Source organism: Myxine glutinosa, chromosome 5, assembly GCF_964187855.1.
Source record: "Myxine glutinosa chromosome 5, kmMyxGlut1.1, whole genome shotgun sequence".
NCBI lineage: Eukaryota > Metazoa > Chordata > Myxini > Myxiniformes > Myxinidae > Myxine > Myxine glutinosa.
The window spans coordinates 130,429,379-130,445,499 of NC_136265.1; the positions used below are offsets into that span (position 1 = coordinate 130,429,379).

Below are 16,121 nucleotides of genomic sequence, written 5' to 3' on the forward strand. Positions count from 1 at the left end.
CGTCCGTAACTTTTTTAAAATATCATGTTATATATCGCTTTTCACCCGATCTCCCAATGGTGAAGATTCACTTAAACAATAAATAATTATTGTAGCCGAATCCATATTCAGATCTTCACCAAAATGGAAACTATTAGTCCTTGTCACACACACAACCTCTACACCAAGTTTCGTCCAAATCCATCCATAACTTTTTGAGATATCCTGATATATATCGTTTTTGGCCATATCACTCAATGGTGAAGAATCACTTTAAAATTCTACTAGCTGGTTCCGGATATTCACCAAAATTGAATCGATTCTTCCTTGTCTCAAACCCAACCGGTCCACCAGGTTTCGTCCAAATCCGTCCACAAGTTTTTGAGATATCCTGCTATGTATCGTTTTTGGCCCTATCTCCCAATGGTGAAGAATCACTTTAAAATTCTACTAGCTGGTTCCGGATATTCACCAAAATTGAATCGATTCTTCCTTGTCTCAAACCCAACCGGTCCACCAGGTTTCGTCCAAATCCGTCCACAACTTTTTGAGATATCCTGCTATGTATCGTTTTTGGCCCTATCTCCCAATGGTGAAGAATCACTTAAAAATTCTACTAGCCGGATCCGGATCCGGATCTTCACCAAAATCTAATCATTTCATCCTTGTCACATATGCTACCTCTCTGCCAAATTTAGTCCGAATCCGTCCACAACTTTTTGAGATATTTTGTTCACAAACGGACAGACAGACAGGGGTGAAAAGATAACCTCCATCCACCTTTGGTGGCGGAGGTAACTAGAAGGTACTAGGTAAAGAGCAAGCCATCTCATCTCCCAAGTTTTGTCATAACTTGTCCAGAACCTGTTGAAATACCATTGAAGAGCAGGGCTCTTGCTTGAGACGGACGAAGTGACGGGCAAGACACAAACTCATCCGAGAAGATGTTTATTGTAAAAACCAACTCGGGAACTCTAAAAAGCCCGTTTATCAGGCTGCATATATATCACAACCAGAAAGCACAACCGAAACCGAAAGCCACGCCTCTCAGGCGAGGCGCGCTTTGGTGGTCACGTGACCGACAGGTGCAAAGGATTATAACCGCATGCGCGGCACGCTTTGGTGGTCACGTGACCGGCCACCCCGGCGCCGTGGTTTGCCCGCCGGTTACGTCACCGGCTGGAGCAAGGAGATTCTGTTGTTGGTCTCGCTTGGGGGACCCATGGGTCGCTACACCATGTTGTTTATCGTTTTTGGCCCGATCTCCCAATGGTGAAGAATCACTTAAGAACTTTTTTTTTTTCATCTCTGATCTCGATTCAGATCTTCACCAAAATCCAATCAATTCGTCGTCCTTGTCACACACCCAACCTGTCCGCCAAGTGTCGTCCCGGATCCGTCCATAACTTTTTGAGATATCGTGCTCACAGACAGACAGGAGATAAAAGATAGGTGGCGCCGGCGGAAGGAATCAATATTGCGAAGAGGAAATACATTTTGGTGAAATTGCACTCATTTGCACAATGATTGTTTATTTATTAATAATAATAACATTTCATCAACATATATAAGCGATGCAATTGTTCATTCATACACGTATGTCTGGATTTGTGGAAAACTCCCACTTATATTGAGGGTTATAAACTGTTAACTCGTGTGCACCATCACGTGTAAGATCATAAAGTGTTAAATGCTGAAGTCGTTTTTGATGTTAAAACAGCTCGTCGTGTAAATGCCATCATTGTTAGTCGTTCATGTGACAATGCTTCACATAAAGCAAAACAAAGGAAGCTTAGTAAAATTATATAAACACCTAAAAGTTGGAGGTTTTTATGGAAAGGATGTGACGTCAAAGTACCGGCGATAATCAAGACTCTCTGCCTCTGCCAAAATAATAATGCCAAACTCAAGACTCTCTGCTCACCTTCACTCTTTCATTCCTCTTTTTCCCCGCCTCTGGAACAAACTCCCACACACCTTCAATCCCACTCCTCCCTCCAGATCTTTAAAACAGCTGTTCCGCACCATCTCTTATCTTCCCCCATCCAAAACCTTGATCTTTTCTACCCCCGTTATTTCACCCCAGATCCACTTTTTTTGAAATACCAACTTCTTTCCTGGAAGTCCTAGCAGTGTCAATGTGTTTATACCTTTCCCATCCCCCACCCCCATTCCCATGCCTCCTCCCCCCCGCCCAAGCCCTCTCCCTCCCACAGATCTCCCGATGTCCCTGCTCTCTGCTGTTGTACCTGTGTGTTTCCCTCTCTCTCCCCATCTTGTCTCCCGCTCCCTTTATTGTATGTTTTGTGTCCGTTTATTTTTTTTGTGATTGATGTTAGTGCTTACACGAGCCTCGATCTTGTATACAAAATAATAATAATACTAATAATAATAATAACTACGGGTGTGTTTGCAAGGAAGTTGGAGTTGCGATGTCACGCGGAACCTGACATCGCAGGTGTATGAGATATTTGCATGATGCTGCAGCAGGTGTTAGGTGGCGTCTTCAGGGTGATATTCCGGGATGGCCGAGAGGAATGCACACAGACGTCTCAGCTGTCTAGCAGGGGTTTGAATCCCGGCCCAGCTATAAACTGCCATTCTGGTATCTGGCAGGCTTCCGGATACCAGACCGGGATGACAGCTTCCCTGTTTGTCGGAATTAGTCGGTGGACGTCAAAGATCCCACGTTGTCTTTCGCAAAGAGTAGGTGAGTTATCGTCGGCACCGTGAACAAATTACAAATTCCTGCCATAACATACAGAGGATGGTTATCAGCGACACAGCCACGAGCATCGGCCATGATGCCACTCCGCAGCCAAGTGCTGCAATCAAAAGTAGAAAGAAGAAAGGTGATATTCTCTGGTGGAGTCGAGAACCTTCTCTAGAAGTGATTTAAAAGAAAAGAAAAAAATGCAGGAGAAACATTATTCCGGGGAAGGAAAAGGCTCGTGCCGGAACCGGAAGTCTCCGCAGGATGTTGGTGTAAACTTCTGTAAATGAATCAGTACAGTGAGCTGGAGATTCGAGCTATGAACTCTACATGAACATTCATTTGCAATTGAGAGGTTGCTGCTCGTACTTGAACTTGTTTCAATAAATTTTATCCTTTTGCCTAATCATTTGACTCTCTCTGAGGAAAGATTCCAGACTAAAGGAAGTCCTTGTGCAACTTTGAACTTGAATAACATTTGGATGTACACGTGATATGGAAGCAAACTGTAAATGGCACGTGAAAGTACAATTCATAAAGTTTGTCAATGTTAATGTTCGTATTGTGTTATTGTTGTTAAATCCACATTTCCCCATTAGTTTCTTGACAAGTTGACATTTTCTGATGAGTTAACATTCAACATCAGTGGAAAGGTAAACCCCACAATTTCCGCATTTTGGGGAAATTGATACATTTTGCATCATGAGAGAATTAGGTCTTGGAAAGTAAAACTTGTGAAACAACAAAAAAAAAAACTCGACACAGATGGAAGGACAGCGAAGCGATCAATCCTGGGGTTGATTGTCAAAGTAATGGGATCCAACTACCAATTGTCATGCTAGAGCTTAGCAGGCAGGAGCACATTGTCCTTTCAAGGGGACATGAAACCGACTGTTCCATCAGTTAACACTTGTAGACGTTAAAGACCCTGCAGTATCTGAGGAAAAGAGTCACCTGTTCTGTCCTACTACCTTGTCCAAATTTGCACATCCTGATTTAACCTATGGGGTATTGATTCAGCAGCCTAACTAGGCCCCACAAAGTTAATCAAGAGCAGCCCAGGCATTATGTGCACGAGAAGAGCAACTTGACTCAGGAACAGGAGTTCAGGTTCGGCTTGGAGCATAAAGAGTAAGTAGGGAGAGCACACCAATAAATCCACAAAAGTTATTTTGATTAACTTGCACATGTAAGCAATCCTTGCCCAGGTAAGCATGACGATTTAGGGGACAAAGCTTGAAATCTATTTCTTAACAACAGCATAGATGGAGGTGTCCTCGGATTGGTTGGGGGTAGCAGGACGAGGCGTTTCGTTCATCTTGATGGCGAGAGTGACATAAGTCAGTTCATCTTCCTCGTTCTGTAAGGTAGTCATGGGTTCGTGAATGAGTTAAAAAGGGAATGAATGAGCGAGTGAGTTAGCACCAGGAGATTGTCATTCTAAACAATATTGGATGGGATGGCAAAGCGAGTAATAATCAATATGCAAGAAAATATTTCATCTTTTTTCATTCAATATACAGTATTGTGGTGCTGTGCACACACGACTCGATTGCCAGAGAGGTAGGCCACAACGCGTTGGTATAACAAAGAGTCTTTATTCAAAGCTCGTACTTCAGCACTGGGCGGGCTCGAGCTTAGAGCCCGCATATATGTGCCGAGGCCACGCCTAGTCCCCGGGCGTGGCCGATCGGTCGAAAGGCGGGGCATGTGCTTTCGCTCCCCGCCTGGACGCTCGCGCCACCCACTGGTGCACGGAATTATTGCCCCTTGTGCCCGCCACAGTATAGTGATTTTCCAATAACATGTTTTTAACCCACAAAACTTTCAAATAATACATTTGGCATAAAACCGGCAACATCCCGACAAAAATTGTCAGTGAATAATTATTGATGAACGGTTATCAATTTTGTGGTGTTATTTCTTTTATTATTTTATTACCAACTATAGATTATGCCTGCCTTGCAATGGTTCATCCCGTTGATCAGCACAGTACTTACAGAACACCTTTAAGATGCTAATAACAAGGGTATGTACCATTACCAACTCAATGATATTCAAAGAATACTGTTGCGGATATGGGATTTGGCCTCCATCCATATCCGCTTGTAAATATTCCCCTATTTCCCCAATACTCCCCAACTATCCCCAATCCCCCATTCCCTAGTCCCATTGTCTGTAAACAACACTCTGTAGAACCGACCTTCCCCTTTTTCCCCCATTAAATGTCGTGCCCAGGTTCACCGCATCTCACGTAGACAACTATAGGACATCTTGCTAGTTATTCTTAGTCTATGTCAGTTAAGGACTCGTTTCCATTAATTCTGACTCTTCGTTGCACCAGAATGTGATTGTATGGCACCAGTAGTGAGTTTAGGACCTCCCCATGCCTCCTCCCATCTTCCTCATGAAACTACAACAACAACAACAACAACTACAACAACAGCGCGCGGGGAGTGTGCGTCCTCACTCCGGCTTGGTTAGCCGCCATTGCCCATGTGCTCCGGCGGGGTTACCACGAAGGGGCTGACTGTCGGCCCCTCGTCAAGGGCGGAGCCCGGTAACCCCCCGCACCCAATAAGAAGCGGCGGGCCGATTCCATCTGGGGTGGAGCTAACGAGCCGAGGGCGTGTCACTCCCCGCTGGATATACGCAGCCACTTACCGGACGTGACGTCAGATGCGCCCCCAGCTTGAAGAGAACCAGACGCCACCTCCAGCGCGACGATACCTCCCTGCATCTTTTGGACCGCGCTATCCTGTCCCTGAGCCAAGGTGCACCTTGTGCTGTCCATCGACTACCTGCCCTTCCTTGCCATCAATCCCTGTGTGAGTCAGTCTTGTCCTGTTTATCTGTGGTCTGTCGGGGCTACTATAAGACCGTGATTAAGTGCCCACCTTCCTATGCTGTACCTCTTGTCCTTGTAATCTCAACGTTCTGCATACAAATATTATAACCTCCTCCGGAGGTCTTGAGAACTGTACCCCTGGTGTTGTGTCATCTAACCCAGCCGTTGTGTCCTTTCCTTAATTGATTTAGCATAGCGCGATTTGGCCAACGTTCGAGTGGAATCGGGTAAACTGTGCAGATGCGGTCATACCAAACCGCTCGGTAAACTAACATCCAAAATCGCGTCTGTAACATTTGGTGTCGGGAAGTGGGATTCGATCCGGAGCGCGTTTCACGCGCTCGAAATTATAATAGCGAAATTTAATTGTGTTTTACAAAAAAAATAAAAACCCGAATTTTGAAAGTCGCGCTATGGCAGACCAAGACGGCTGGGTTCCGGTAGAGGAGAGGGAGGCAGGGTCGATCCAGGACCAAAATGAGGGACAAGAGGAGAGCGAAGCAGTGAGGGTAGCAGATTCGCAAAATAGCGTCGTCGCGCACGAGGTTGCGGGCGCGCAAAATGGCGCCTCGCACATGGCCACGGCGACCGCGTCCGCGACCGTGGTAGCGCCGCCGATGGATTGGGGCCTATTTATGGAACAAATAAAGGCCTTTATGGTTAAGTCGGGTGAAGAAATGAAGGACGAGATGAGGGCTAATAGTCAGCAATTGGGAAACCAAATTGTGGGATTGAGGGCTGATAGTGAGCGATTAGAGGGCCAAATGGGGGCAATGAGGGACGAAGCGAGGGGTACCGGTGAGGGGTTAGACAATAATTTTAAGGGATTAGACAAGAAATTTGGGAAGTTAGACGACAAATTTGAGGGGTTAGACAACGGGATAAAAGAGGTGAAAAATGGGTTAATGGGGGTAGAAAACAGAATGGCCGCTCAAGAGAATCAAATGGAAGGGATGCAAAAGGGGTTAGAGGGGTTAGAAAACAGGATGGAAGGCAAATTGAGGGACATGAGGGACCAAGCGAAAAGGGAAGTTAACCAAATGGGGCAGCAGATAGAGGGGGTCAGAATGGGGGTAGAAACCAAACTGGATGCTCACAGGGAGGAAATGGAGCAGATGAGAGTGGCATCTGGGCAGGAGATGCAAGTGATGGGAGAGGAGATCAGAGGAGGTGTGAGTGAGGAGGTCGGAGGAGTGCGCGAGGAGGTGAGGCACTGTAAGGAGCGCATGGAGAAGGAGGTGAGAAAGGGGACTGTAAAATTGCAAGGGGGCATAGAGGACCTGACGCAGGAGGTGGAACAACTGACGGAGGGACAAAAAGGACTAACGGAGCAGGTTCAAAGGAACACTGCAGTATTAGGAGGGTTAAAGGCGACACAGAAAGAACTAAAAGATGACTTGATAGCGACGAAGAGGGAATGTCAGATGGTACGTGAGGGACTGACAACGAGGTTGGACGAGGTGATAGAGGTAATGGCGACGAAGGACCGGCAGGTGAGGACGCACATGGAAACGGTCAAGGTAGCCTTAGAGGACGAGCTGGAGGAGACGTACCGGGGAATAAAAGAGGTGAAGCAGAAATTAGAAGAAGTGGAAGAAGGGGTGAGCGAAATTAAGAAGCGACGGAGAGGGGATAAGAAAGAGATAAAAGAGGAGATAAAAGAATTGGTCCAAAGTCTGTGTTCGGATCGTGATGATGTGCTCATTAACCGGATGAGGGATACGCAGGTGATGAAGGAGAAGCGAAGAGGAAGAGGACCCGGTGTAAGTGGTGACCAATATGGTCGTGCGTATGATGCGCCAGGTGATTTAATGAGCTTGGGGGTCGAGATGGACCCGGGTGTTCGTGAGAGGCCGTTGGTGAAGTGTGCGACAGGTCTGGTGTGCGAAAAAGGAGGTGTGCGAGAAAGTCCGACTCTGGGGTGTGTGAGGAAAAAGTGCGTGCCAAGGAGTGAGGGTGCTGGCGAGAGTGAGTCGGTCGTAGCGCGTGTGCGAGGGAGCACATGGAAGCGCGGTGTGGTAAGTGTTACAGAGGGTGTGACGGGAGAGTGTGTGCGAGAAAGATGTGTGATGGACAGGTGCATGGGGAAAGAGTGCGCTGTCAAAAGTAAGGAAGAATGCACACCTGTGGTGAGTGTTACAGAGGGTGTAACGGGAGAGTGTGCGCGAGAAAGGTGTGTAACGGACAGGTGCATGGGGAAAGAGTGCGCTGTCAAGAGTAAGGGTGAGTGCGTTGTCAAGAGTGGTGGTGAGAGTAGTGAGAGTGGCACGGAGCGTGAGTTGGTTGTGACAGGTGAGAAAAGAAGCACACCTGGAATGGTAGAGCGTGAGTGGGAATGCACGCTGGAATTGGTAGTGAGGCACGTGGTTGGGTGTGCGAATGAGAGCACACCTGTGATTGTCACAGAGGAGGTGACCGAGGAAGGGGCGCGAAGAGGTGTGTTGGTGAGGTGTGCGAGCGACGAATGTGTGCCAAGGTGTTCGGTGGTCAGGTGTGTGACCAAGTCGGTGAGCGGAATGAGGGTACCTGGGTGTGTAAGGAAAGGTATGAGCAAGCAAGGGGTAGCATATGCATGTAAGCATCCAGGTGAAGCATCGACGGTAACCGGGTTAAAGGTTAGAACGACTTATAGCCGAATCAGGCCCTCGGTGCGTGCCAGGCCTCGCTTTGAACGGTCGCATCCGTGCTCCACTAGGCGGAGCGGGCAGCCCAATAGGAAGGGTCGTCATGGCGACCACTTTTTGTTGAGGCATTCCGGCAGGTCGAGATCGGGCCATGGGATGGCTCCGTGCCGAGGTGGTGCGTGGGATCTCGGCCCGGGTAAGCCCCCGTCCCTGCCACGAATGCGGGACGTATCCAGCCGCTGGCACCACACAACCCGCATTCAGGGCTTGGCTGTACGAAGCCGGGCTTTGGACAGGAATTGGCGCACCGAGAGGCATTAGTGAGTAGACTGTGTGATGAGGTTAGTGTTTTGGCCCCGAAATTAGAAAAAAGCAAAATTTGATGATTGGCCAAGGATTGGCAGTAATGATTGGCAGATGATGGGTAGTGTGGAAGTGTAATTCAGTGTAACTTATTAATTGGCACTGGTAACTTATTGGTTGACCTAGTAACAAAGCAGATGCATTTTACATGCAAACTCTGTGGGGGACGGGTTTGTAAATGAGTTAGGAATGTGTATGAACAATGTAATCTCTTGAAACACCTGGTCAAGGCCCCAGGCTAGAGCACCCCCCCCCTGCTGTGATTTCCATTTACACAGCAGGAGGGGAGCGAGCTGATGCCAGGACTCGGTGCGATGCATGACCTCGGGACATTAGCGGAGAGGAGATTAAGTCCAGCTTGGCGATATAAACGAGAGCAAACGTGGAGTGAGCAGGACTTGCTATCAGGAGCTCTGACCGACGGAACGGACGAGCATGGCGGAGGAACATCGGCCGAACGAGAAGGACCATGCGAAAAGAGTAAACCTGATCCATTATATTATGCGGTATTATTTGGTAAATGGAATGTAAAGTGAATAACCAGTTAATAAACCAGACCTTTTGTAAAACCTGTGTCCGACCACTGGCGTCTTGAGTCCCTTCAACACTTCCCTAACAAATGGAGGCACCGCTTGGATTTTCGAGTGGACCTCGCCAAGGTAAGCATCTTGGGGATGGTCCATTATGAAATATGAAAGAAAAAAAAAAAAAAAAGAACCAATTACTAGGGGATGTGTGTGGGACTTGTGATTGTCTATAGGTAATCCAAGGATGGAACGTTTTAAATAATTCTATTATTCGTGAGCTTGCGAGGATATGTACATTATACGCTGAGTATTAAAAGCCTTACTCTGGTCTGCAGGCAAATCGGCTCATGAAGTGCACCATGAGTAGATTTGTTTGCCGGTTCGGTAAGGTTCGGTAAGGTCCGTATACGTGTACAATTGTGTACACCCGTTTTAAATAAAGAAATAAATAATTTTTTTTCAGTTTTCCCGCCATTTCTAAAAACTCGTTCGATCAACTAATAAATTCATGACAGACAATCCCACCTCATGCCGGTCCAGAATTATTGAATAATTGATTGAATCGAATGAAAATGAAGGATTTTTCAAATTGTTGTGGACTTTGGCCTATGTTGAATAAAATGTAGTGATTGAATAAAATAGTTGACGGATATATAAATCCCAGTCGAATGTAAAGTGAATCGAATGAAAATTAAGGATTTTTCAAATTGTTGTGGACTTTGGCCTATGTTGAATAAAATGTAGTGATTGAATAAAATAGTTGACGGATATATAAATCCCAGTCGAATGTAAAGTGAATCGAATGAAAATTAAGGATTTTTCAAATTGTTGTGGACTTTGGCCTATGTTGAATAAAATGTAGTGATTGAATAAAATAGTTGACGGATATATAAATCCCAGTCGAATGTAAAGTGAATCGAATGAAAATGAAGGATTTTTCAAATTGTTGTGGACTTTGGCCTATGTTGAATAAAATGTAGTGATTGAATAAAATAGTTGACGGATATATAAATCCCAGTCGAATGTAAAGTGAATCGAATGAAAATTAAGGATTTTTCAAATTGTTGTGGACTTTGGCCTATGTTGAATAAAATGTAGTGATTGAATAAAATAGTTGACGGATATATAAATCCCAGTCGAATGTAAAGTGAATCGAATGAAAATTAAGGATTTTTCAAATTGTTGTGGACTTTGGCCTATGTTGAATAAAATGTAGTGATTGAATAAAATAGTTGACGGATATATAAATCCCAGTCGAATGTAAAGTGAATCGAATGAAAATGAAGGATTTTTCAAATTGTTGTGGACTTTGGCCTATGTTGAATAAAATGTAGTGATTGAATAAAATAGTTGACGGATATATAAATCCCAGTCGAATGTAAAGTGAATCGAATGAAAATTAAGGATTTTTCAAATTGTTGTGGACTTTGGCCTATGTTGAATAAAATGTAGTGATTGAATAAAATAGTTGACGGATATATAAATCCCAGTCGAATGTAAAGTGAATCGAATGAAAATTAAGGATTTTTCAAATTGTTGTGGACTTTGGCCTATGTTGAATAAAATGTAGTGATTGAATAAAATAGTTGACGGATATATAAATCCCAGTCGAATGTAAAGTGAATCGAATGAAAATTAAGGATTTTTCAAATTGTTGTGGACTTTGGCCTATGTTGAATAAAATGTAGTGATTGAATAAAATAGTTGACGGATATATAAATCCCAGTCGAATGTAAAGTGAATCGAATGAAAATGAAGGATTTTTCAAATTGTTGTGGACTTTGGCCTATGTTGAATAAAATGTAGTGATTGAATAAAATAGTTGACGGATATATAAATCCCAGTCGAATGTAAAGTGAATCGAATGAAAATTAAGGATTTTTCAAATTGTTGTGGACTTTGGCCTATGTTGAATAAAATGTAGTGATTGAATAAAATAGTTGACGGATATATAAATCCCAGTCGAATGTAAAGTGAATCGAATGAAAATTAAGGATTTTTCAAATTGTTGTGGACTTTGGCCTATGTTGAATAAAATGTAGTGATTGAATAAAATAGTTGACGGATATATAAATCCCAGTCGAATGTAAAGTGAATCGAATGAAAATTAAGGATTTTTCAAATTGTTGTGGACTTTGGCCTATGTTGAATAAAATGTAGTGATTGAATAAAATAGTTGACGGATATATAAATCCCAGTCGAATGTAAAGTGAATCGAATGAAAATTAAGGATTTTTCAAATTGTTGTGGACTTTGGCCTATGTTGAATAAAATGTAGTGATTGAATAAAATAGTTGACGGATATATAAATCCCAGTCGAATGTAAAGTGAATCGAATGAAAATGAAGGATTTTTCAAATTGTTGTGGACTTTGGCCTATGTTGAATAAAATGTAGTGATTGAATAAAATAGTTGACGGATATATAAATCCCAGTCGAATGTAAAGTGAATCGAATGAAAATTAAGGATTTTTCAAATTGTTGTGGACTTTGGCCTATGTTGAATAAAATGTAGTGATTGAATAAAATAGTTGACGGATATATAAATCCCAGTCGAATGTAAAGTGAATCGATTGAAAATTAAGGAATTATTTCATTATGAGCGATTAATGAAGTACTCATTTAATTAATTACATTTCTTATTAAATTACAGTAATTACATTACAGTAATTACCTGGGGTAATTACAGTAATTACAGTTCCGGTAATTACAGTAATTACAGTAATCATTACAGTAATTGCAGTAATCTTATTACAGTAATTACATTACATTAACTCAGGCACCTTTTGAGTAAGGAAGCTGATATTTGGACATGACACTGACCAAGTGATGTGGCTGTCAAGGAAAATATTGATTTATTGATTAATCATTTAATAAATTAACTCGTTGATTTATAAATGACTTATTTAATTAAAAGTCCTCAGAGATACATCTTCGGATGAAATACTTGCAGATTGGTTATGCTATGAGCCAATTGATTAAGGAAAATATTTTGTGATGGCCATATTGGCAATTTCGTGGCCATATTCGTGGCAACTCAGTTAGTGCCACTGCACCTTTAAAATGCATCCCTGCGTTCATTTTTCGATCGATTGAGTTGAAATTTTGAACAATCGGAGCTGGACTGTCGTTGTTAACGACTCTAGCACGCACTCGTCCAATCAGGATGGAGCGGTATGGTCCCCGGATTATCACTGCTCGCAGTTATAATTAATTTTACTTTTCTCTTGGTCATATAATTTTGAAGACATGCATGTCATGATAGAGGAAATGTTTGTTCTGTGAAACGGAATAAATGTTGTTTATTTGTGTGGGTGTGTATTTTTGTGTATTTGGATATATTTTCACGACTAATTCCAGTTATCGTCCGGCAAAATGTCTGCTCGTTCTTTTTCCTTTGAGTCGTAAATTCCTGTTGAACTCTCATTAAAATGCGGAATTAAGTACGCGGTGTGATGATAGAGATCCTTGATGACGAATCAGGAATAGTGAATGAGCAAACAAATATCACGGATGGTACGCCGGATAGGGAAAATGTAGATGAAACCCCTTTTTGCTCAGGTGCTGTGCAGCGCTGCACAAAGATCCATATGAGCGGGGCCTGGGTGCTGTGTAATTAGTACACAAAGAACCAATTACTAGGGTGCTGAATAAACACAAAGATCCATTTTTGGAGCTGGTCCTCCCGGTGCTGTGATTTATTCAAAGAACCAAATCTTGCAAGAATTAAGATATGATTTGTCGACATTATAAATACTTTAATATATGTAACGATTTTGTAACGATCATCCTGCAAAAGGTCTGCTCGTTCTTTTTCCTTTGAGTCGTAAATTCCTGTTGAATTCTCATTAAAATGCGGAATTAAGTACGCTGTGTGATGATGGAGATCCTTGATGACGAATCAGGAATAGGGAATGAGCAAACAAATATCACGGATGCTGCGGCTAGAGCAGTGGAAGCGATTTTTGAATTGTTCAATGATTATTCGATATTGTTATGACTTATTGTCAATAGGTATACTAAGTGGCCATGAGGTAGCCTGTTGCTATGTACAGTTTTATTCTATTGTTGATTATACCACATAGCTGTGGTGATAAAGGAAATGTTCGTTTAAATAGATGATTATGATAGGACCATGACTATAAAATCATGATGATTATTATGAATGATATCATAGGGTTCAAATGCAGAATGCTGCATGAACTTGAGAAAGAACTTTCAAGCCCTATGGGATAAATTGGGTATTACAAGCGATGGAGTTTCAAAATTTAGCATGATTGAAGGAATTTGACAGTCCCATTTCAGGAGTTTTACGAAATTTATATTGCCAAGAGATTTTGGGTACTATTAAAAGGAAAATGATGAGATATTTTTCCCAAAGAACTTTAATATCTGCCATCCATTTTGGCTGTCTCACGAATGAAGGATGAGTTGCCTTTAGTGGTTGCAAAGAAAATTTGTGGAGACCAGGCAAAATGGGAAAATATGTCAGATATGACCCTAGGACAGGACGGCGATTCATCAATTGACATGAGGTACGAATCCGAGGTGACGACCGATGAAATTCGATCTCAGTCAATGGATGGACCTGTCCTGACATCATTGGGGAAAGGGCTTATGCAAGGAGACATCCAAAATGATTAATTTGATTTATTGATGAATATTGATGAATTAATTGAAATTGAATAATTGATTGAATTGTTGATTGATTGAATCTGATTGATTGAATCTAATTGATTGAATTTAATTGAATAAATTTTACTGAATAAATTGAACTGAATAAATTGAATTGAATATATTGATTGTTTGATTGATGAAAATGCGGTCTCAAGAAAGAAGCTTTGATATCTTTGCGTGATATTAACAATGTGGAGACAACCTGGGAATATTGAGCAAGGTGGTGAGTTTATATATAGATATATATGTGCGGTTACCATTGTGTGATTTCCCCTTCAACAGAGCGGACACCTGAGGATTCACCCATTTCATACTGACCCTCTGGCTCATATGCAAATACTGATCTGTGAGATTGGATTGTGCAAAAGCCACAGGTGAGAGAGATTCTCTGGAAATCACCGTTTGAACAGGTGGAGAGATCCTTCCTGGAGGTACGAGTGAAGCTTTAGAGGAACAAACTACAACACATCCAACGCTACTTTGATAAAAGGCAGAATGGGAAATGGAGCCTGCAAGAATACACAAGGACAACCAGAGATTCCACAAAAAGGTACTTGTACACATCATATGTACGACCGTTATGGTGCAGAAGCTATAAGGCAGGTCGAGAATTGGTATTTGTGGACAAAGGGACATGATGAGGAGTTTCCAAGAGATGGTACATTTGAGCGAAGTCGATTGGAAAGATTGGAACAAAGATTGAAAGCCAGGAAGAGACAGAATCTAACGGTAGACTGGCTTGCATTCCATCTTTGGGATGGTGAATCCAGACAACGGGAACAGCAAGAACGGATAACGGAACTAGAACTTAAAATAAAAAGGATACAGGATACAGTGGAGGAGACAAATGCACAACTGCCCTCGAAATTAGGAATGAAAGTGACAGTTGTCCCATCTGATTTCCAGTTGTCTCCCCAAAAAGGACGGTACAGAGAATTTTTTCGTGTTTCAGGAGATAACGAGAGATTGCAGTGGCAACTCAGGGATGTAGAGATGCAGCCCAGCAATACAAGTGCACAGGTGCACAGATCAGACAACGACAGAAACCGGTGTTTCGAGTGTGGAAAGATGGGACATTGGAGAAGAAGATGTCCGTATGTCAACAGGAAGACAAGGTCATGGGGCAAACCAAGATCAAGGGTACCAGTGCTTACCGGTACCTCAGACAATGATTAGGCCTTCATTGCTGCAAATCCCAAATGATGATTGGCCTCAACAGATTCGATTACTGGACAAACATGAACAACTGTCAATGATTCTTGTGTCTGAAAAGTTTTCAGAGCAAGAATGATTCATTTTTCTTTTTGCTTGTTAACAAATTAATAATTAATTGATCAAATGCCAAAATTGGATCTTCTATTTTGGGCACAGCAATTTTTAATTTACAAAGTTTGGAACAATTGCGTTGCAATTGTTGGCAAACCAAGTAACAAGAGTCACATGATGATCAGGTGGGAATTTCGGACTATTGTTCCGCACGATTGATAGGTCAATGGTCGACTGACATGCAAATGGGTGTGTAGTCAAAATTTGGATAGATTATTGTGAAGGCAGAAAGGGTAATTTCAATTTGACATCATAAGGGTTTTCTAAGAATGGACTTTTGGTTTATTTGTCTATAAGCATTTTGAATTTGATTGACAAATTTTATGAAATTGAAATAAAATTGACACCCATCTGATCTGTAAATAATGGTTCCAACGCAAACAAATATGCATAATGCATGTGTGTGTGTGTTTTTGTGTATCAATCTTACAAGATTGTTGACACCGACAGTGTGCCTGTCTGGAAATGGATAGTGATATGTGGATGGGATTGGGATATGTGGATGGGATTGAATATCCAGAGAATCCGTAAAATAAAATAGAAATATAATTTGATTATGAACATTATCTCTTTTGTCAAGGGAAATGGAATATAAAAAATTTGATGTGCTGGGTTATGAGCAGCCATTAATTAATAGTAAAATTGTGAGTAATTTTGGGATTCCATTTTTGATAGAATGTATATGAGAATAACATCTATTTATGGATATGAGCTTCATAAAAGGAAATGAGGAAGTACAAAATCATCCAAATTTGGGAGAGGTCTTACACTGACTTCCCAGAATACTCTGCTCATGGATTTTATATATATAAACTTGAATTTTATCAGCATATAAATTGTGCTGTATGTATGGATGTGTTTTAGGCATAGATGATATGGGAAAAGAGTAAAGAAAATTTTGCTGGTTTGAACTATTGTGGGTTTTTCAGTTCTGGAGTTTAAACAAAGACACTGGTTAACAGATGAGAAAGGATAGTAAATAAATTATTCTCTGCTGGGCAAATTAAGTACGATATTACTAAGACTTATGAGAGCTATTGTTCCGCCTTACAGCAGTGGAAAATT

At 42.1% G+C, this 16,121-nt stretch overlaps 1 protein-coding gene across 2 annotated transcripts in view; it reads right to left on the reverse strand.

The window, feature by feature from the left end:
• Positions 1-2,624: 2,624 nt before the first annotated feature.
• Positions 2,625-16,121, reverse strand: part of LOC137427081 (uncharacterized) — a 90,377-nt gene continuing 76,880 nt past the window's right edge. Inside the window, exon 5 of one of the 2 annotated variants that reach the window (XM_068116231.2) lies at positions 2,625-4,052. In XM_068116231.2, coding sequence (XP_067972332.2) covers positions 3,936-4,052 — 117 coding nt within the window. In that variant the 3' untranslated portion in view covers positions 2,625-3,935. The remainder of the gene's footprint in view (positions 4,053-16,121) is intronic. The other variant, XM_078778710.1, reaches the window with a different exon arrangement.